We start from the raw sequence: 24,306 nt of genomic DNA on the forward strand, positions 1-24,306 counted from the left end.
CAGCCTTCTCAGTCGGTAGAGCATGAGAAGCTGAAAAGTCCTTGGCTAGTGTAAGCACTACTTAGCAACAACTAGAACATCGGTGTGTTATCAACATTATTCTCATCCTAAATCCAAAACGCAGCACTGTACCAGCTACTAGGAAGAAAATTAACTCTATCCCAGTTGAAACCAGGACATAGTCCCTGAAAAAATGCCGATGAAATAAGTCTACATTCAAGAAAATATTTTCTTTCAAATAAAATTAAGAAATAAAACAGCTCCAGTTGGAGGAATCATTAACTGCCGCTGAAACCAAGTCTGAATTTTCACAACCCCCCTACTTTCTCCTGAAGTGGTGAATGTCAGGAATAGACTTGTGACCCAAATCTAGGATTTACTTCATCCAAGTACACACAGATTTCTGAGCCCAGGGACTAAAAAAGAGCTTGGCAAAATTCTTTAAAAAATTCTCAGAGAATAATCAGAGTCAGTAAAAATGTCATTATATGCTTAATGAACCAAGAACCCTATGGGAAATTACTGATACTTATGGGAACTGGGTTAACAAAACTCAAACCTAAAAGTACACAGATTCTGACTTAGGGGAGAAGAAAAAGAAGTCAGCATTATTGTTTTTATTGTTAATCTTGGCAATATTTACAGCTGGTCATGGATTGCCAGTGAATAGACTGATCCTGCAGTGGAACACTCCTCATTTTCTATTATCGGTTTCCACCGCAAAGAAGAGTGAGCATTACTTGTCTAGAAGTCCTCTCCTGCCAAAAGCACTGCAAGGCTATTTCAGCATTAACCTGTGACTTTCAAAGACCTCTAGAAGCAGTAATCAAAATAAGTTTCACAACACCTGTGTGAACCAAGTAAACAATTCACCAACTATGTATTGCAATAAAGCAGCTGGCTTTTTACAGGATTATAAAGTTTCTAAACAAACATTATACAGCAACATCATACAATAGTTTCAGACTGGAAATACAGAACAATATTGAGCTAAGTATTTGCATGAATGACTGACCTGAGGCTATACTTGAGCTTACATAAAGTACATGAGTTCATGAATGATCATACGTATTCAGAACCTCAGTACTTGAGCTTATACATAACTTTGAAACAGAAGAAAATGTACTAAAAGACCAATGTCTCATGACATGGGATCGTCTATGGATGAACTCTGGAATTTTCTTCTCCATTTTCTCCTCCAGTTATTGACTCAACCCAAATGTACTTAGGCAGAATTACAACATAAAAGAGCTTTGTCATATTAAGTAAATTGCAATGCTGAAATGGAGCCCAAGAGACATATATTTTAACTAAATATTTTATATAATCTTTGGGTCGGCAGCCTCCACTAGTGTCTCTCTGAATTTCTCATACTTCACAAGTTGAAAATAATAGTTATACCATTGCACACCGACATAAATAACAACCATAAACCAGACAAAGCTCTGAAGATGCTTTGGCAAAGGTAGGATACTTCAAATTGAAACCATCATTTTAAAATGAAAATTTAGAATGTTTGATGTGTTTGTTGATGATATTCAATCCTGAAAAGTTTCAATGAGTATGTGTTTGGGTTGTGATCAGGTTAAAAATACATGAAGAAATACATAGTACAAACTTGTTTACAGAGCAAAGCTAAATTAAAAGTTCACTATGAAACTAATGGTGTTATTTTCTCCAGCCTCAGAGTTTTTTTTTTCTTTTCTGATTCTAAGACAATTTACATTGATATTCTTCATTCTATTTACATTCGTATTAATACCATGCCCGACAACCCTCTCATTTATATACTTTTCCTCAGACCAGTTCTATGAAATACTGTTAACCTCCTGTTCCAGATAAGAAAGAGAAAGATTAAATGACTCGCAGGCTTTTTTCTTAGCCACCTTCCTCTTCAACCTCTCCTTAAGCCCAGTTCCATTGCCTGATATTTGTCTTCTTTGGCACATTCATTATTTCCCTCCTAATAACTTTAAAAAAAAAATGTATAAACTCATTGATATTATCTTTTTTAAATGACAGAAAGCTATCATGATGATTCATTCACTTATATTAAGTTGAATATTAGAGACAAGACTTGTAAATAATGAGAATGGAAGAGAAATACAGATACAGTGTTTCATAAAGGTGTTTATCTTCTGGTAAATGTTACAAGGATCACAATCTAAAATGATATTATTTTTACAGCTCTGCTGTCTAAAGCAAAACAAATGTCATAGAATATTTCCTATGATAATAAGTTATGAAACTTGCACCATTATCATTTCTTCATGCATTTATACTTCAGCCTTACTGATGTTTGATTAACTTCAGCTGGTTAACATCAACTTTAGTGCTATCTTATTTAGAATTATTGTTTTACACATTATTAATTTTTATTCTTTTGAGATTATATAATAGGTTTTTACTGGCAGCTCTCGAAAGAAATTACTTATAGGGTTACAAAGGTATGACTACTTCCTTAGCATGCCTCCCTCATATGGGCAGTCATAACGTGAAAAATCTACAGCTCCATTTTATACACTCAAACAACAGTAGGTGCAGAAGTTACATCAGGAGTGTTTTCAGTGGAGGCTGAGTGGCAGAAGATCAAAGCTGGCATTGGGGAGGAATATCAGGTCTTAAATTCCAATGCCATGTGACAGTAAGCACATTGTCATCCTGGTGTAGAGGTTAGATAGACACGTGCTGCTGAGAACAACTGTGTTCATATACTGGTGTGTGAAAATTATCTTCACTGAGATTCTTTAAAAAGATCACCAAAACCAACATCATCTACTGGCTGAAGGAGGATACTCAGCATTTACAGAGGGCGAATTATTCTCTTTCTTTCTCTCCTCGCGATAGGATAACTGGGAAGATCTGATTGTTCACTGGTGCCTCTGTAAACCAATTCAGCTTAGTAACCCTGCAGAATCCTCTTCCTTTTAGCTAGGCTTTTTTTTTTTTTTTTTCCAAATTAGCAAACTGAATTGACTCCCTGAGTCAGATAAGCACCTGAGCTAACGGAAGGGAAGTGGAAGGAGCTTGCAGACCAGCCTGGGGACAGGGTAGGGGTGGAAGAGCTGCCTGGTAGACACTCAGATGTGCATCTTCCATGCTCAACATTAGACTACAGTTAGTGGGGATACATGCTATTCTTGGGGCTATCACTTCCTGTAAGAATACAGACTATTCAGATGACAAAACCAGAGTTGATGACGCTTTCATATAGATAATACAACAGCACTAAATAAAATATTGTAAATAGAAAACCAGTCATTGTTCATTTTAATTTGTTGTGTTGATACTGTAAAACCACTAACAAAACACTCCCATGTTACCGTGTCCCCTCAAAAAACCACCCACAAACAAAAATTATCATCTGTATTACACTGATCCATTAAAAAAGCAAAGACTGAAAAAAGTGAATATACAGATAACAATTTCCCTGAAAAGGATTTCAATTTAATTACTTGCATTGGCCCAAATTTGCTATTGTCCCAAACAAAGTGAACATAAACCACTATCACTTTGCCAATTTAATGTTTCAAACTCAATCAAGAAGACCACCTAAGCTAAATTAGATCATTGTCCACTTTGCCATAGTATTTGAATAAAATCCAGTCTGCTTTGATCACAGTAAAACAAACAACCAACTCAAAACCACACCTATGCCAAGGACTATTGGTACCATATTTCAGGTCCTTCTTCCAGTGTTATAATTTGAAAGGGAAACGGGCAGAAGACAAAAGTGTGCACAATTGCCTGCTTAAACTGACTGGGCTTCCCCTGCTTGTGATGACAACGAGGCAGACTTGGTACTGTATTAGCTGCCACAGAACAATTTTGTTTCCAGTCCATGCCCTTTCGAAGGTAACGGGAAGAATTAGTTTCCTTCTCATCTCTCTCTCTTATTAACGTAGTTATCCGGCATGTTACTTGGCTTGAGCAATGGATTCTTAGCATAAAAATGAATTTATTGCTTAGTATTCTGAAGCAGCATTTTTGTGTGCAGAGACTTCCGTAAATGGAGTAAATGTGGCTTGTGGTTGCCTGCAATACCTTTATCTGTTAAGTCTCTGGCAGCAGTAACTAATTTTACCTTTTTTCTTCTGCCAGAATTTGTTCCTTGTTTTTTGTGTGTTTTGTGTCTTTTTGCTTTTTTTATCAGTAAGATGATGCACTTTGTATATTCATTATGAGAACTAACCATAATCTATATATTCAAGGTTGCTTTGGTAAAAAACGCACTTTGATTTCCTTTACAAACTGTATTCACTTTTTATAATACTAGATTATAAACTATTATAATCCAGAAAAATTTAAATGAAACTTCACTGTATTAATTACTTAAAATATTTTAACATTTAGGACAGAACACACAAATATTCAAGAGTTCTTTCTAATATAAAACTTCTAATAACCGGAAGGAAGAAATAAAGATTAATTACTGTTACATTTTTTCCCTTTGTCTGATTTGTATAATAATGGATATACCATTAAGCTTTCTTTACTTTTAAAAATTTCTTTCATTTTCACCTTGACCAAAAAAAAAAAAAAAGATTTAATTTTAAACTATTAAAAATGAGATGTTCATTACAGAAAGGATCAGGAAAGAGCAAAAAACCCCAAGTATAGATCTATAGATACAAAGGATCAAAGCTCAAGCTTTGGGAAGACCTAAAAGACATTTATGGCCTCTAGATCCCCGATTTAAAAATATACTCTTGCTGGTATTTCAATTTCAGATCTTATGGAAAAATATACATAGGCATTTGGTGAGACTGTTGGATTTAGATATCGGAGAAGCAATTATACTTGATAAAAGGAAAATAACATATACTTAGTCTATTTAATAACTTCAGATTTGTTTCTAATATGAATACAACTCAAATGCTGCAGATGACACGGATGACCCCTTAAATGTTCAGCACCCCATCAGTCAGGAGCAGCAGAACTTCCAAAACTAAACCAACATTAGCTTACTAGTTGAAGTGTAAAATAAACAGATTTTTCAGCCTCTTTTACACAGCCCACAGCTTCTACGCAGCCTACAGCAGGCCTCTACCAATCTTCCTCTGCAGATCACAGCGCAGCCTCATCCAGGAGCCAAGTACATGATATACTGCATGGCTGATGAGTCATTTCTATTTCTCAGCCTCCTCTCAGAGCTTGATATTGCGTACCATATGGCCACAGCCTTCATAAATGAGGTTTCAAGGAAGTCATCTGATGGCAGAATGGAAACGGCTTTGCTAAGCAACAAAGCTGTTAACGGATAGGTGGAAGACCTGAAAGTGGTGGTTGCATGAAAGGAAAATCCTGTATAATCCTGTTCTAAACACTTATTATGGCAGCATGAAAATGCTCTAATTTCTTTTACTGGTGTAGACACTTTAAAAGCAAACATATTTATAATGATGCTTTTTCCTGATTTTGGACTATTATTCAATCACTTTCTGCCCAGCAGAATGCAGTTGGTTTTTGCCAGCAGATGCTGGCAAATACTTCAGATGCTCTTCCATTTATTCTACCATCTTGTCTTGTAGTTTCCAGCAATTGCTCCTGTGTCCCTAATCTTATTTTAACCTTGATTGTGAACTCTCCTTTTTCTGCTTTTTCTGTCCAAATTTCGCGCATCTCAACTATTGTGCAAATGATCCTACTTTGTCTAGTTTTATTGAAAAGCTCATCCACCTTTCTTCATAAACCACCAAAAAAGTCACTTTTTATGGCTTCCTGTCTCAGATCTTACCTAGAAACATGCAGAGTCTGAGGGGAGCATTCAACATAACAGACTTTTGACATGGAAGTTGAAGCCTTTTTCATGTTTGGTTGGGTTTTTTTTTTTTTTTCAGTAAATAGAAGAAGATAGACTTATATGGGGAGTAATTAGGAGGAGTTGAACATTGGGGTTTTGAGTTGCCCTTTGCAAGAACCTTTCTCTCAGGAGTGTGAGCAAAATATTTTGACAGTGATGGAGTGTGTGGGGAGAGGATCATATAAGTCATGTTTGCATGACTGTAGGCACGTACATGGTAGGCGAGGGAAGGAAGGAAGGAAGGAAGGAAGGAAGGAAGGAAGGAAGGAACGGACCACTGGAAATGGTGCAATTAATCTCAAATTTCTTTCTAAGGACAAAGATACGTGGAGAATCATGGTCTTCTGAGAAGAAAAGCATGCAGACCAGGTTCCCTGGCCTCCCCATGTCTTTTCTCTCTGGTGGATATAAAGGTAGCTTCAAACCACAGTTGAAAGTTAGCTTTCCAGAATGATCGTTTAAGACCATCTCTACTTCTAAGCATACAGGGAACACTCTTTTTTCTTTCTGTCTTAAAAAACTCCAAACTTTTCAGTAGTCGCTTAAAGATAACTTGTGCAAACTGGAAATTCTGAACTTAAAATTAAAAAATAGCTCTTTTTGAACTCACATTGCATTGGTACTTATTATAGTGTAGGGAAAGTAATTTCTTTCGGGGGTTGAGAAAAACAGAACATGTCTGCTGTCATCTAGGAGTATTTATACTGGATTTTGTTTTTTTCCACCTGTGAGGCCTTGAGGACCAAATAACACTTATTCATCGATAGTCAACTCACAGCTGGCTTCAGCTAAAGGTTTAATCTTTGAGTAATAGAGCCACAATTTTCAACAAGGTAACAATGGATCTCACGTTTAATGATATTCACCGTTCCAAAAAGACACCAACAATAGATCATTGTATAGCACACGCTGAAAATCCCTGACCATGAAAATACATAAATCCGAAAGTCTGTTTTGTCTTAGCCACACGGCTAGTACCATCATTACAGCTGAACCCACGGACTACCATTACTCCATACTTCTTTTTATAAGTTTAAAGATTTTGGTGAAGGGTCCTTACCCGTGCCTTCTGCTCCATCTCCATCATTAATCTTTCATGTTGCTCTGCTATTGCCAGTGTTGCAGAATGGACTTTCTGATATATCATTTCCCCTTCTCGTGTCTGAAAGGTGAACAGCCCTTCTCCGGTGTCACACATCCTGCAGTGAGATTTAAGCAGAACGGAAGGAAAAAAAATTAGTACCGTGTAATTTTTATCTAACTATTATGAGAAGTGCACACCTTGCAGTAGAAAATGTCGACTTTTGTAGTTAAACTCTGGGATTCTGAACATCTGCAGTTATTTTTACCATTGAAGAGCGACATATTCCAAGTGATGTGCAGATCTTCGTGAACGTAACCTTTGAATTCAGTTTTAATCATCTTCTGGATAGTGAAAAAGAAGCCTTATAATAGAATAAAAACTTGAGGTAATACAGTCAGCTATTTATGGCATTGTTTCAAATGTCTGCACTGGTAAGTGGGAGCTAAATTTAATTCTCTTAACCAGTTGATGCCAGAAGTACATAGCACATCATGACTTTGAAAAGTTGACATTTTAAGAGAACACTGACCCATTAAAAATGCTATTATGGCTGATTACTACAAAGAAGCTGTATTGAAAGACAGCATTAAGAGGGTTAAATTATAACTGTCTCTGTTAGTACATTTATGTGAGGCAGCATCTAAAGCTATCTTGATAATTACAAAAGCCATTCAGTCTGTTTGACGATAGGAACAGTATTTCTGTAATAGAAGAAGATTAAATAGTGAAAAAACACCCAGAAATAAAATTTACTTTCTTCTTTTGAGAGAGCAACTGCTATTATCCTTATCTGTGATATTGTTGTGATATTATTCTGAGGAAGAGTGGCATATGGTAAATGCAACAACAAAGAGGGCTGGGAAATATAGAAAATGTGAGTAGACAACAATGTTAGGTTATTGAGTGACTGTTACTTCAAGGATATATACTGTGTTAAACAGCGGTGCAATTCGCCATATTTATATTAGCAGTTCCATTACATTATCAGTGTCTGATTTCTGTATTTTTATAGAATTCTTCTTGCAATTTTAGAAATCAAATTAAAAAATCCTTTTTATTCGGTCTGATACTTCCTGTAAAGATTTTCAGTTATCTGTGATAGAAAATTGTTGACTTGAGTCATTGATGCATAACATTCTTCAACAATAGAAAAATTTTGATTTGCCTTAAAATACCATATTCCTTTAATGTTTTGGTTGTTTACATTATTGCTAAGGATATATATATTTTTTTTAATATCTCCACACCTTCAACATGGTCCCAGAAAGCCCAAGAATGACAAAGCATTTTAGAAAAACATGTCCCAAATAGTCTAACACTCTAACAGAAAGTGTTGGAGGCAGAAACAGATAAAACAGAGGTGCTTCTGGAAAATACTTGGTGAAAATACTTAGTAATGATCAATTGAGGTGTTGAAAAGAAAGTCATAGTCTTAAGAATAGATGATTCACGATATTATCCATATGGATATATCCATAATTCTGGAATAAAAATAGTCTTGTCCACCCCAAGATGTAAAGAAAATACAATCCACTTTGTAGACAGGTATTATTTGATCAGTATTAATGTGGTGTGCCAACTAATAGATTAAAAAAGAAAAGCTTTTGTATTAAATTCCAACAGAGATCAAGATCCTTGATGTAAATATTTAAGTTATTTTATATCCTTAGCCACAATTCTCCAAAGAGCTTCTGGTGGAAATAAAATGTCTCCAGAGTTTTGCAACATTATGGCAACAGCCTTTCAGATCCCTCAGGGCATCGTATAGCTGGTACTCTGCTTTTGTGTAAAGCGATCTTAATAAAATTCAAACAGCGTGAAATGGAAAGTCTGGAAAAAATGATGAGGTTTCAGAAACTGAAGCAAAATATGATCTTTTTGTTGGTTTCAGAGGATGAAAAATCCTACAGGGATAAAAACAAGGAAGCGGGCAACGGGGCGTGATTAAGATTCAGGAGTTAAGCTGCTTGTTTTGACAGAGCAAAACCTAGCCACCACCGCTGCTGATCAGACCAGGGTCTGTACCATCTGCGTGAGCCCCAGGTGGAGGCAGTGGTGTGGGCTGCGGCACTGCCCCAGCACCTCGACCACTGCACAGGACACCGCCACAGGGCCTTGCTTCCCAACCGCAACGGGTGACCATGGTAGACGTGTCATGCCAACATCGGAAAGCCATTGATGGCAGCCTCCCTGTGTCCAGATTGTGGGCTTCTCTGGCTAATGATGGATGATATGCACACAGCCACTCAAAGCTGGAGATGGAAGAGAATTATGGGCATCGTTTTTTAAACTGCTGAATTCCCCTGACTCGCTTTGAAGTTTAACAGGACTTAAAGGCCCCAAGAATGAAGCAACAGGTACCTGGCATGTCTGAGCTCTGTAAAAGCAAAAATTGTTAGAATAAAACTAACTTTCTTCCATCTAAACTTGATATTAGCAATCAGTCTCCCAAGGAGATGAATCCCTTTGCCATAGTGAAGTTTTCCTGTTCAGCTCCACAGGATGTTATTGCTTTACTCAGATGAAAATCTAAGTTTAAATCTTCTAGTCTAGTCTAATCTAGTCTAGTCTTTTCTAGTCTTTTCAAGTCTTTTCTATGTTCTGTTCTATTCTATTCTAGTTACGACACCAAGAGCAGTGCTATGTTTTAGGGTTAGTTTCAGTCTTTCCAGAACAAGGAAATACAAACTGAAATAGAAGCACTCCTAAGCATGATGGAGTCGGCGACAGGGAAAGGGGTAAATGTGCTCTCCTAAGCTTAAGAGTTTTGCCCAAAAACCAGAGGACCTTTACTTATCTGGCCAACAGGAATGGACAAGCCCATGAGCTGAAACACACTTCTTGTTCTATTTAGTCAAAACATTGTCACCAGAACAAATAAACTGTTTTCTTTACAGCCTCTACTAGATGCCAGATAACTGTCCATTTAAAGCTACAGTTTGAGGTTTAGCTTTGCTAATGAGTTGCTTTATTATGACTGAAAGTGAAATAACTGTAGGTAAATTCAAATTTCTCTATGTTCAAAGCACACATGGTTGCTTAGTTGCATCCTTTTTTTGGTTACTATGAATTATATTTTAAAATCAATCAAGTAATTGCTGTTTGAAACTTTTCTCAAAACCTTTAAAAAACTCTGTTTTTTACCAAGCTTTTAAAATGAAAAATTACCTTTCCAAATTGTAGATCAAAACTTGCCATAATTATTACTTTTTGCTTTTCTGCAAGTTTTCTACATTTTTGATACTTAATAAAAAAAAACTTGATTATAATTTTATGTTAATTTAATAACATCTTCATAAGTTTTACATTTCCTAGAATGACTTTAGAGAAAAGACACAAGAAAGTTATGGGCCTCTTCTTTTCCTGATACTCTCACAGTTATGCACTGCAGCCCAATCAACTCAGTATGACCTTCACTGTCAAAAAATTTCACTGATTTTGTATACTGTAATTTTCAATGAGAGACTTAACAGTCTGCGGATGCTTGAAAAATGCTGATGTTAGCTTCTCTATTTCTGTGTTTTCCAACTTTAAAACAGGAATGTCATTAACCTGTGCTTTAGTTTATTTAAAGATTCAATGCATTAAAATGTGTGAAGTGTTTTGACTGAAATAGGAAAGTGCATTTTTTTCTGTATTATTACAGAATGACATAACTGGGCAGATAATGAAACCAGTACATAAACAGTGTTGCAAATCATCATAACTTTTTTACTTCTTAAAATACTGCCACAGCTTTTCACAACCATCATTGTTAGCTGGGAGAAGGTGAGAGCTAAGCTTGTGGCCCAGGACAAACTGGATTCAGAGATCAACAGTGAAAGTTCTTGCTTTTACTCAAAGGTAGGGCTTCTGGTCAAGCCAAAGAGATTTTCCCACTAGTATTGCCAGATTTTTTTCAACATTTCCCAAATTCACACAATGTTTTCCCACTGCCTCTGCTCACTACAGTAACTTCAGACCCTTAGAGCAGAATCAATACTATATATTAACCTTGTAGAATTCCCTTCAAAAAGGAAACTTTGTTGACTTGATTTGACCACCATTTACATATGGTACTTTCTCCCAAGTAGAGGTTCATGCTCTTATGTCATGGTTGAAATATTCTAAAAGTTTAACAGTGCAATATTCAGCAACTGCATGAGAGGACAAGAATTTGACATCTCAGCCTCATTTCACTATTTCAGTTAAGGGTAAAATGCATTTTCACAATAATGAAGGTTGTCTGAAAACTGACATACTCAGAAACATTATTTGCTATAAGTCCTTGTTTTAAAATAAAGGATAAATGACAATTGTAACTAGAAAATTTTTAGTTCTTCATATATCTAAATCTAATTTTTTAATGGGTTTGAATGATTTATTTTTACCCCAAAATAATTTAGCATTAAAGAAATAATAGCTGATTTGTAAATTCATTACTCAAAAGTATTTAAAACTACATACAAATAACTAAAAAAAAGTTAAACATTCTCAAATAGGCACTGAAAAAATCATAAAAACTTTTACTATTAATAACTATAGCTATTAATAACTAATACATAATAAAGAACTACTACTGTAGTTTAGCATTTCTAGTTCCTTAAATAAAAATGGACTTTAAATTTTTAAATGAGAACAGATCATGAATAGGTGTTGTCCAGTAATCAGAGTGCTAAAAGTTACCAGTACCAAACTGGATGCAATTGCTGTTGCATAGTCTGCACTTAATGTGAAAAAGCTGTTTACTCAGACGCTTCAAGGCCCAGAAATGAAGTTAGCTAGTGCTTTTTTCCTGTATGCTGAAGAAGGTGCTACATATGGGACCAGACCTGTAACTGTCACAAGATGAGCAGTAAATAGAAGATGGCCTCTCTTTCAAGCCTTGAAGCTGTGACTGACAGTCAGGAAAGAACTAATTGGTATACAATGTTTAACTCTGAACTGAGACACTTATTTCTTATGTTGTACAGCTTTGATTTTCTAAAAAGTGGTGGAAACTAGCAATTTTGCCTGCAATTTAATTAGATTATCAGAGGAGACACACAAACATGCTCTCTCTTGTGGATACCTAACTTTTGTTCTTTCCTTGTTTGTTGTTATCCCAACTTGAGCTAAGCCATTTTGACAGAAATCCTGTTCTTTGTGTGCAAGGACATTACACACAGCATACACTAAGACAGGCTAGCTAACCAGTAGACCTCACTAAGAAATGAATGCAAAGCTTCCCTGAGGGTCCAAATTCTTTGCTCATTCCAGCCTTCAACACATGCTAGCTTGCTTCTTCCCAAAGTTGTTCTTTTCTGAGAAAATGAAAAAAAGCAAGGAAAGCAAATAAATTCTTTGTGGCTGGGGCATTTTTAGATAAAAATCTCCCTTTATACCTAGGAATGCTTATCAAAACAACTGTAAAATAAACTATGTATGTTTTTATAAAATTGTAAGTCAATTTCTATGTTGAAAGGATAGAAAAACAGAGGAAGAAATAAGAAAATGTTGATAAGAATCCTAACTTACAATAAAGCAGGCAAAAAATTGATACATTTGGTAGGGGAATCAATAAGAAAAAAGGTGACAACAAAAATAGGATATGTATGGGACCTAGGAAAGGTCTATGGGTGAAGCACAGAGAAGACAATTAGTGGGAAATGTGCACAAAGTGTAATTAATTCAGGTATAGAACTTCGACAGTAGAAGTGGTTAGAAATACCTAAAGCTGGGACAAGGTCGGTGAAAGTGGGGAAAAAGTCCTATGAAAAATCTGTGAAAGGGAAATGAAGATCGCCAACACAAAGCACAGCAACGAGATAAAGGGCAACATCCAGAACAAGCAGACACAGACTCTCTAAATCTTCTGAGTGTGGCCTGTTACTCATACTCTGCGTGAATAATGAGTTAGATTGCCATGCTTTACTGTCAGCATTCCAGAGTTTTATCTGAAGTGTCAAACAGGTATCCCGGCAATTTTATGATCTGAGAAGCAAATAATGACAATTATATGATATATGAGGCATCTGCCTACCCCTCTTAATGACGGTTGTTTACTGGCAAGAATATACAACACAAAAAAGTAAATATGCATGATAACTACTAATTGCTGGCTATAGACATTCCTCCATAACATTTATTGTCATGTTGTTGCACTTCAGCTGAGGTGGGTAACTTTCCGCTCACACATGCACATGCTCACGAGATATAGATAGCAATGTTTAATCTTAAATTAGCTTGCTTTCATGTGGAATCTCCTTGAATTTGGCCTGAGTTAATACAGGGAACATGGCGTATTACCACACCCCTGATATGTCTCAGAAATTTGATTATGGAGCTTAGCCCTGAAGATTTGTCCAAGGTCAGATCTTGTATTTCTTGAGCCATCCTCAGTGTTTTCAACTAAAAGAACTAAAGGATCCCTCATGCCATCAAAACAGCTTTCCTATTAAGACCATTTATGGCAAAATTTCACAATTCTGAGAAGGAAAATGCTTAGAGATGGAGTGGAAATGAGTGATGATTTGCTCCCAGGTAGCTGGGATCGCATCACTCAGAGGAATCCAGCAATCCTTCTCCAATATTTCCTAGAGGACCTTAATACTTTCCAAGTGATAGTTGCACATCTTTTTAAAAAATTAGATGCAGTCATGGTAACAAAAATCGTATATGCTAGTCTGATGAATACGCTGCTAGTCTTTCTGAAGAGAGATGCATTACCCTACAAATTTTCCCGCTGAAAGGGAGATTTGTTGTGTGAATAGTGTTTTTTCCCTGATAAGATTATTTCTTTTTCTGCCTAAACCAAATGACCATTTAAGTGGTATAATATAACGTAAACAAAAATTTTCTCATGAAAACAGGTTTTTATTTGTTTTGTCAGATGGGAGAGATTTCTGTGCAGTACTAGTGGTAATTATGCCTCTTGGGATATTTTTTCTTCTCATTGCCTGTGCTGCCTCTACAGTCGCTGTCTCTTCACTGCCCTCTGTGATAGCACATTTAGACTAGTGGGGCATATATCACACCGCTAAAGCTTCAGGGACACTAACCCATTCCTGCATGTCAGATACTTTCCACTTTTTGCTTAATGGAAGTGCAGAAAGCAGGCTGTGTCTTTCTCTGGACTATATCAATGATTGTCCACTAGCATTGTAATTCTCTAATTCATTTCCACAGGGTTTATCCCTGTCCATCATAAGACACAGTGGAAAAAAATGTATTTTATTTTTTTTCCCGAGGTTTGGTTTTGATAAGAAGGAGGATTCTGTCTGGGACTTGTTTCAGACCACTTCTATTTGGTTGCTACCAAGTTTTCCCATCTATTCTCATTAAAATGTTCTTATTTATATCAATTACTTTAATATATCAGAATAAATGTAACTAGTGCTGAAGAGTTAAAGATAGTAACCCATTCTCAATGCTAGTTACAGTATAAAAAGCGGAAAAGCTGACTTTATTGAAGTCATGCATAAAAGGTAGAATGTGGAGATTGACGTGTAATTATGAAATATATCTGTATGTAATGGTAAACATGCTGTGCAGAGGCTCTGTTTTCTATTTCCTAGAACTGAGAAACTAAACTATAGTGAATAAGAGAAGCAATTTTCTGGAGTCTAAGAAGTTGAATCCCAAATACTTTACTATGACTATAACTACATTTTTTGTCTCTTCCTGCTTATAGACTAATTTCATAAAACATGACCTAGACATTTTGATGGGGAAGATTGAACTGTGCTGTTTGTGCTTTATCACCTCTAAGGAAGAAGGATTCTAGGTTGCACATGCAAATTACCCTCTTGTGTCAGTATTCAGTTCATATTATTTAAGAAATCAGCATAGGTAATTAATGCATATGTACATGCAAAACAACCCACTTTATAGAGACTTTTGACCTCTTAATATTTTCTTTAAAAAAATAAATAATCATATAAATTACACAAAAAGGGAATTTATCAAAAACAGAGAGGATAATAAAACCAATTGTTGACATGTTCTTAAATACACAAGACATTTGCATTTTTGACAGTTTAAGTAATATAACAAACATGAAAATGTTGTTAGACAATTAGTTCTGTTAGTTTGTAAAGCTCAGGTCTTGCTGATAATGATGAAATACTATTTAACAGTGTCTTGGATGAGTATCTATTATTACTAGCTCTGTGAAAGATAAACCAAGAACTCATATACTACTATTATCATTTTAGCACAGAAACAGCAGTTATGGTTGGCTGTACAACAAACAGACCAATGAAAAACATTGGTCTGAGAAAAATAAAGAGATTGCAAAGACTACAAACAGCTAAATTTTTTTGATGAAACCTTTTCACTCGTCATGGTTTGGCTATTATTTTTCATCTCACTTTTGAAGAAGAGGGATATAAGTTCCAAGTCCTGGAAGCTGGGATCATATTCAAATACAGATATTTGCTAAAAGACTTCTGCCACCCTGTTAAGAGCTATTATTCCCCAATGAAGACAAACACATCCCATAACAATATTACTTAGTTCCTCTCACTGTCTTTAGTAGCAGAACACAGATAAAGCAGCATTAATCTACATGAATACTGTTCACTTTGACAAATAAAAAAAAGTTAGATATAAAACCCAAATAAGGCCATTACTGGTTAAAATAAATGATAGTGTGATAATACAGGAGCCCTCTAGCAGCACATCACTACTTGTTACAACAGAAGCAATAAAACTTAGTGACCTAGAATCTTTATTTTCTTCTTTTTTTCCTTTTGGAGCCCTAAAGTCACTGTTATTTTCAGGACTACTCCTTGACCAGGGTGTTGTGGATAGAAATCCTCTCAGATGATACTCGCTAGAGTCTGAATTAATTCTGAACACAATGTGACACAATTCTGAACTTACTCATAGAATCATAGAATCACAGAATCACAGAATCATTTAGGTTGGAAAAGACCTTTGAGATCATCAAGTCCAGCTGTAAACCTAACACTGCCAAGTCCACTCGATCCTGTCTCAGGAAGTAATGAGTTTTGTAAGAAGGAGGCATCTGCCAGTTAACAGATGTTAGCATAGTAACAGCCAAGGAACTAATTTGCATAGGTATAATTGTTAATTTTATTTCATCTTTGAGGAACTTGGGGTGCTCAGAAGCTATGACACTGGACACTATTGCAAAGGTGTCAACAATATTTGGAGTAATTGATCATGATCAACCTAAAAGTTAAACTAAAAAGATTTAATAAAAACCAGGTTTGTATATGCACATACCAACAAATATGATATTAAGAATTTAACATAGGGCCACATTTGAAATGATCTACAAGACGATTTGTCCTATAATGCCTCAATAACCTCTCACCTATGTATAGAATGCTATTGGAAACACATTGCACCTGCCATGATGCAGACAGATACTGTGTTTGTGTCATTGCTTTCCTTTTTATCTTGACAGCAAGCATAGGAAACAGGTATTTCCTGCATTTTGATCAAAGTATATCCACTTAAGGAGAGGAGGGAAAATTTCTGGAGGGCTGAACAGGAATGGACTACATACAATTAACATTTTTGATGGATGAATAATATCAAGACAATAGAAGTAAAGGCTATTAAGGAACTAATATAGAGCCAGGTTTAGAACCATAGAACCAGGGAAAAAAAGCGAATTAATCACACTTAATTATAATGTGTATTCAAAACATCAGTTTTCCTAGTTTATGAAAATTAATGCTGCATTCACTCATTTCAAAGTGGGACACACAAAGTACAAAGAAATAATGAAGAGAACACACTGAGCACTGCTGATTTTTTTGAGTTTTGACTACTTCAAAACAAGGCATTTCAAGTGCTTCCCCTGTCCCTTCCCCTTTTAAATGCACCATTGATAATGGTTTTGGCCAGTTAAAGCATTTATGGTCAGACACTCTGAAACTTTCAGTGCACTATGATTTTATTGTGATGGGGATTTAAACACTGCTGTCTTCTTTCAATGTCACTCTCTCCATCTTCAAGGCATGAGAGCTACTGCTTTGACCATTGTGGCCACAGAGGAATTTTCAGAAAGTCATATGCAAATATTATGGGCACACAGGGTTGGTTCAGAGACACTCACCATGCTATGTACATACACTAATGAGTAATTAACATATGCTAATGATATCCAAGGACTCATCAACACTAATCTCAAAACTGGCAGGTTGTCAACTCCAGTTTGGGAGCAGCCTGCCACAGCAGCAACCCCTGGGACGGACAAAGGCACCATGGATGAGACAAGGCAGGGATTTGTTTGTTTTTTTTTTTTAAAAAAAAAAAAAAAAAAAGAGAGATTTCTCATGTGCTGACAATAAGAACTGAAGATCTTAGCTGAAGGCCACGTTCTGGTCTGAACTTTAACTAGACATGCCTACAGACACAAGTGGTCAAATAATGCCTTCGGTGGTAAACTGGATATGCAATAACATAACATCAAAAAATAATGACAGAAAATGTACAGCCCCCACCACAAGTATAAAACACTCATTGAACTTCCACCAATTTTCTACATGTGGTATTTGATGTAGAGAGGAAACATGACTTCCCTCCCACTTGCTTTAACTTTTCCTCTTTGATATAAGCCAGGCTGAAGTGAAGTGGACAGATTTTCCCTGTTCTCTCAATTGCAAACAGCAGCAATTCTGTTATGGATCAAACAACTCGCACTGCATTCACCTGGCACCTCTGACTCCAACTTTGATTGTGTATATGATATCCTTGTGTTAGTGCTTCCAGCAGCGGGAAAACTCTCTGTGAGGATTTCTCATTAACCTGATAGCTAAAATCAATTATAGTTTGTGCTCAGGTAAATAGCAGCTTGATAAGGGCTTAAGAACCCAGAAAATATTTTTTGTAAAATTTTTTTACATAAAAAAGACACTCCTTTCAATTACACAAGTGGGTAGAAAAAGGTACAAGTGGATAAAAGGAGTGTGAAAACAAAGAAACAAAAAAAGAAAGTCCTGCAAAAGAAAATCCTCACAAAGAATCACGTGTCAAATCATGCAGAAAAAGGACAGGAAAAGCATGCAAAAGGATGAAAAATAAGCAGAAAGCAGTATTTACAGTTTATAGTTACATACTTGGGCTCCCCACATATTTTCCAAGAAATATCTTCTTTCTAAAACTTCATGGGATGCAGTAGCTAGCCATTTTCTGATGTTTTGACAAATGTGCATTTCCACCTCTTATTAACAGCAAACAGTTACGCTGATCAGGTTCTCTTAGTTGAATATCTACTATGAGTCCTGCATGAAACTACTGATGCTGTACTGGATAAAGACATGTTTTATCCTATCTTTAGTGAGGATTTTGCTTAAAACAAAAGGTTTAAGTAAGAATGGCAAGAACTGTGGTCATTGTGTGTATGTGCCACCATCTATTCTTGGTAAATATTCCCTCAGACCAGTTTTCTGCGTAGCACAAGAAGTTACTAATTGACAAGAAATGCACCTTGACAAGTCCACCAGAAGAGGGGAAAAACAAAGACTACAAAACAAATTTGGGATAGTAGAATCTAAAAGTATGAAATGCATCTTCCCTAATGCATAAAATTTTTGAGCACAGCATGCCTGCTCTCTTTCCAGGTAACTCGGGGCATTGTTAGAAAACAAAATGAAAAAAGCAATCATCTTTTGCTGTGAAAAAACTCTAACAAGCTACTTTTACACTGGAGTTTACTTGTCTAGTTCAATATTTCATTGTTTAGGCTTCTACTGTTTTATACTGCCTTAGTAATATTTTTATAAGAAATTTATAACAGCTGTGGAACTGCTCTGAACACTGGAATGTGTCAATCCCTTCTGTCCATGATTCTGTATGCCAGGTTTAAAAAATCCATGAACTATAGATGCAATACCTACTGGTTTCATCAGACATTTATATATAGCTATCCAAAAAGGAAGCACTATAGGTGGCAGAAGAGAAAGGGTACAAATCCCTTATGGGCAGAATTATATATAACAGATATTCATATGCATTCTTATGCAGCAAAAGGTGACCATGCCTTCCCTGGACATGTACACATAACAGCTTGGGCATGTTTGCGGCTATTTCATGTATGCCATTAAAACCATTATGAGTATCCTAGGTAATGTTTAAAAAGTCTTTTGAGGTATTTCCTCACTTTCTCACTCTGGAACATTCATATTATAGGTATCCTTCATATCATAGACAGAATATTAGTCCCAAGATGAATGCTAATATACATTTCTATTTCTGTGTGTTACTATTTCTGCTCTAATTTCTCTGATGGTCCTTTTTACCAGCTATTTGACACTACTTCCACATGCAGTGAACACTTTTGTCTTGGCTGCCCTCCATTTCATCTGCGCTTCTAAGGCTGAGAGCTAATCATGCTCATTTTTCTTTTTTTTTCTCTCTGAGAACTTGGTCCAACGGGGCTTAAAGAAACCTCCCATAAAAAGGCAAAGTACCTGTGAAATGAAATATTTGAGATGGTGTTGTCAACATCTGCCAATGACAAGCACTTATCCTGGCCAACCTCTTCTTGCTACTTTTTGCTCAGATCTTCCACACTTTCTGATTAGATGTTGTTCCTAAAATGCTACCCTATTCCAGAACCTGCTACAGTCTTCCAGCAGAAAACCAGCTACCTTTTGCTTTTACTCAGAAGTCCCTCCCTATATATTTTTGTCTTACCAGCCCGTGTATTTCATCACCACATTCCTATCTCCTCCTATTCCATGTGCTTAGCCCATTCTGTCCCCTCCCCCAAAACCTTCCCTCCTATTTTCATCAATCCCTTGAGTTTCTTTTAGTCCCAGAAAGCTGGTCCTCTTGCTGTCCACTGTGTGCGCAAAACAGCTTTAGCACACTCGTGTGGTCCTCATGATCCTCTCCATACCAGTGTTGGTTTGCATCACTGCTGTCACTCTTTATTCTCTGGCGGCAGTGACAGTACTCTTAGATAAGTAAGTCACCAGAAATATAGATGATCCAACCTGTTCTTTCATTAAATAAAGGTTTGGCACCCTCAATCATCATCTGAAAGAACTTCAGGATTTTCCACTGAATCATCACCTAGACTAAAATTTTCTGTCCTTCAATCCCATTCCTGACAGTAAGTGATACTTATGGTCAGATAGTTTCTTTTTTTTTTTGAGTTTTTAAATACTGCATGCTAATAAATGCACTTTTACAATAAGTGATGATAATTTTTATTTACTTTTACAGTCAACTTAATGACATTTCAGCCATAATGGCACACATTTCAGGAAAATAAAATCTCTCCTGTCAGTCATCCTAAAATGTTGTTTTCAAAAAGTGTATCAGGGATCATTTAAAGTATTATTTTAAAGGAGGGACATTTTCTAAGTTAGACAGAGAATTAAAAAAAAAAAAAATCTTTTAAATGTGAAAATCTGTTTTGTTGCACTGGTTCAGGAAAGTCATGCGAGTGCAATGTTATATTTGACTTTTCGGCCACTGACAGGATAATCAAGTAGATGAAGCACCTCAGTGAATTATAGTACTGAGTTTTCTTCCAAAAAGTCAGAAAGATCAAACAATGTTTGGAGCCTCTGAGATTGAGGGATTCCATTAGATGCTGCCTCTCCCTCCCCTCTTTCTAATAAGACAGAAGCTTTTTAGAAAATATGTGACAAATGACTATTCACAGCAGAAATATATCACACACCACAGAGTACAGCATTATTAATAGTGCAATAATAGTAATAACTTACTGTGATAGCAAAGAAGTACTATTAGGAGGGACACAGTAGCTAATAGCATTTCGTCTAACAAGGGCTAAGGGACAAACCTTCCTTCGGTACCTTATAAATAAGTGGAAGATTAAAAGAGCCTGCGGGACCAGTCAAACAGACCTCAAAAATAGCCTGACTTTTCTAGAACGCTACTAAGCAGGCACTGCCTGTAAAATGCTCTCCATCTCCCCTATGCGACAATATTTTGATAGTTCTTTAGTTAATTTAAATTAGAGTGAGTGTCACTTAGTTGCAGTAAAATATTTGTGGGGGGCATAATGTATGATAATGGTAGGAGGATTGTGACATGGTTTTCAATTATTAGGCTTGTTTTCTCCTTAGCAGAACGCTTTGTGAAAACAAAACCTGAAATTTATCACATGGATTTGTATTCAATCAGCATATACCACCACTATCTAAAAAATTAAAGGAATTACTCATGAATGGTCAATTTGACAGTTCTTTCAGGTCTTCCTATTTAGTTATATAGCTATTTAGGGAAAAACACATTTTATATTATATTATATTATATTAGTCTTTAAACATATTTGTGTGTGTATTTGTCTTAGTAACAAATATTCACAAAACTAACCTGGATTTCATTAAGGGTGCAGCTGTTGAGAAGTGGTGAAGAATTTATGTCAGAGTTTTTTAGCATGTTTTAAAGTTTTCAACCAAAATATCCTAGGTATTCTCTGGTTTGTATGGACATAAAATTTAAAAAAAAAAAAAATCATTTTAACACAAAAAGCAAATGAATGCAAACTCCCCATTAATTTACTTTCAATAACATTGTCTTGGTTTTGGATACCTATAGCTTTTTACAGAAGAGCAGAATTTGTTTTTCTAATTAATGACATAATTAATGAAATTAATGATTAAATAATTAAGTTAATGGATTAAAATATTACCTTCATGATTATTGATTGATTTTTGCAAACAAAATTTGTAAAAAACTACAGCAATAGGGAAAAAAAAAAAAGTCAGTAACCTCCACAGTTACTCACATATTCCAACACAGTCCTGGGTGCACTGAGATCACATATATATTTGGATATATGTATATATAATATACATATATAAAGCTCTGTTGGTAATGGCATTCAGCTTACTAATGAAAAGCCAGAATACAGCTACTGAAAAAAAGAATCACCATGGAAATTTCCACACTAGAGTTTCTGCTCTCACATTATTATTATATCCAGAATATGGAAGTACTTCTGGAACTGCTATACATCTGTGACTGACAGTAAAGGCCAAAACCACTCTACTGACCTATTTTTGAAGCAAAGAAGTTACTGGGTACCCTCATCCTCCAGAAAAGCTACACCTTAGTAAAGTTAAACAAAAAGATGCCAGTAGGTATTTTATAAGTGAGTTTATTATTTGTGAGAACAATGAATTAACACTATCTGAGAGAACAGGGGGAATTAGTCGGATATTAGGTAAACCTTCCAAGACAAGCCTGCTAAAGCAGCTTTCTCAGCTCATGAGTAGTGACTGGCAGTCATGCTATACTCAACTTGGTTCCAGTATAATCAAGACCCAAGACTGAGAGAAAAATAAAGCTTCCATTGCAGTTTTTCACGAGACATACAAGAGACAACTGTTCAGACACTACAATGACCTTTAGAAAAAAACTTACGTGCCAGCTGAAGCCGAGGAACCACAATTCCTGACAACAAATGAAGCCTACAAATGTTTAAAACCATGCCCCTTTATGCTTCCGCAATGCTTCGTGTTCTATGTGCAAGCCTGGGTTTGCACAGGTTCCTACATATTCATGAACAAGGCTCTTTTGTTGTGCAAATTCCAGCCTTTGCATTTTGATTACTTCTTTCTATGTTTGTACAGTACACAGCCGCAGCATAGAGGATATTTCAAACCTCCTCCTCAACTGATGATACTACATTCATAAGCTTTGGAGAAAAGGAGTATTTATTTGTGCTTAGCATTCTTGTTAGCTAGATGGTTCTCTGTGCAATATGTGGCCTTCTGGATTGTCCTTTGTGAAGTGTTTAAGACTCTCCTACTGTCTGTATAGATAATTAGGTGCCCACTTTCAGCATTTTTAATCAGCTCATGCAAACAGGGGGAGAGAAGCAACAGTATTTAACTGCTAAAATAGACACCCTGGCACTTATTGTAAATGGAAACTATATAAAAAATTAAAAGAATTATGAAATTTATTAGCATTTTGTATACATGAGTTTCTGAGTTTTGCTGTTGATATTTTTTAAAGGGGGCTTTTAATTTTATTTTTTTTTACTTTTCAAATCTGGGATGTTTCAGTCCTTCTGTATTTTGACATAGAAGGTTAAATGTTATTATGACTCTTGGAGAGAAAAGGACCTGCTGCTGGGGCATCTCAAATTAGTCAGAACTGCCATATGAGATTAATTATTGCTATTGCTCACTGTGGAATTCAAAGGATAAAATGTAGAGTTGAAACAATAAGTGAATCCTAATGTGATGAAGAATGTATGAATTATTTTGTCTGCTTCTTCTCTGCTTATACATTACACAGTAATAACCTCATTAGTCATATCCAGCAACGGAATATTAATCCAACAATGCATGCTTACAGCAGAGCATATGTATGAAAAAGGGACAATTAGAATACGGTAAGTAAATAACAAATCTTCTGGGCTCAAGCATGGATGTAAAGCCATCTGAAAGCAAAATGGCGGCTGGTCTCAACTTATTTTAAAACAAGCCCTGTTTTGATTATGACATACAACCGTGTTACAAAGGGAGAAGGCAAATTGTGCACTTCAACTGAAAGGCACAGTTCATGTTATCTCAGGATCATCAGAAGGAACATAACATGCTGTCTGATAGTACATTAGGCAAACACAATACAATTCTTAGTGATTTCATTAAAAAGCTTTGTATCATTTGAATTATATCAATGATATTGAATATCTAGTGATCAGCTGAAAACTCACGCTGCACCCTCTGGGTTGTAAATGTGCAACTATGAGCCATTTCTACAGATACCGCAGAGATTATGGCTTTCCTTCTGAGCTGTATGTCTTTTGTGTTAACTGGACAAACTTTAGGCAACTGTTTTTCTAACTGCATACGTTTCGTTCAGTACAAATTCATAAGGAAATTTACTGGTTAGGCAATGGTGAATTAATGAATTAGTGATGTGCTCACTCCTATCAATTTAGTATTTATAAATTTGTTCATTACTATGCTACACAACTTCATCTGTGAAGCTTGCTGCTCTGTCCTTGGAGTCAATGACTTCTCAATCTATTTGCGATAAAATTACAACTTAATAAAGGTAACTTTATTCTTTCCATATATTGTCTTTTTTGAGTTGCCATTGTTTTTCTCATCAAAATTAGAGCTTTCACAGCAAAGTGGAATGGCTCAGGCATTCTTTGTCAGTTGGAGAAAATCTTTTGTAGGTGTGTATATCATGGCTGAATTTTCAAAACAGGGGCTAAAAAAAAAGCAGAACACTTTAGAAGGTACAATAGAAATTTAGGATAAAGAAGCTTGTATATAATCCCTTCTTCTCTCTGTTTGCCATATTCAATTATACTGTGGAGAATTTCATTGTTATGTGAGTTTTGGTGGAACTTGCTCTGACTTACCAATGCTAGAGCAGTCTGAGAGGAGCCTTGGCAGAGGGAAAATGCAATGAGCACTTTATAAATCACTCATAATGAGCAATATTAGTTTCTGCTTATAAGAGTTCTTAGATTAGG

At 35.9% G+C, this 24,306-nt stretch overlaps 1 protein-coding gene across 1 annotated transcript in view; it reads right to left on the minus strand.

Annotated features, from left to right (window-relative positions):
* DOK6 (docking protein 6) overlaps positions 1-24,306 on the minus strand; it is a 185,325-nt gene that overhangs the window by 74,862 nt on the left and 86,157 nt on the right. The window contains exon 6 of the mRNA XM_009290867.1: positions 6,864-7,002. Coding sequence (XP_009289142.1) covers positions 6,864-7,002 — 139 coding nt within the window. The remainder of the gene's footprint in view (positions 1-6,863; positions 7,003-24,306) is intronic.

This window comes from Aptenodytes forsteri, unplaced genomic scaffold, assembly GCF_000699145.1.
Source record: "Aptenodytes forsteri isolate BGI_AS27 unplaced genomic scaffold, ASM69914v1 Scaffold45, whole genome shotgun sequence".
Lineage (NCBI taxonomy): Eukaryota > Metazoa > Chordata > Aves > Sphenisciformes > Spheniscidae > Aptenodytes > Aptenodytes forsteri.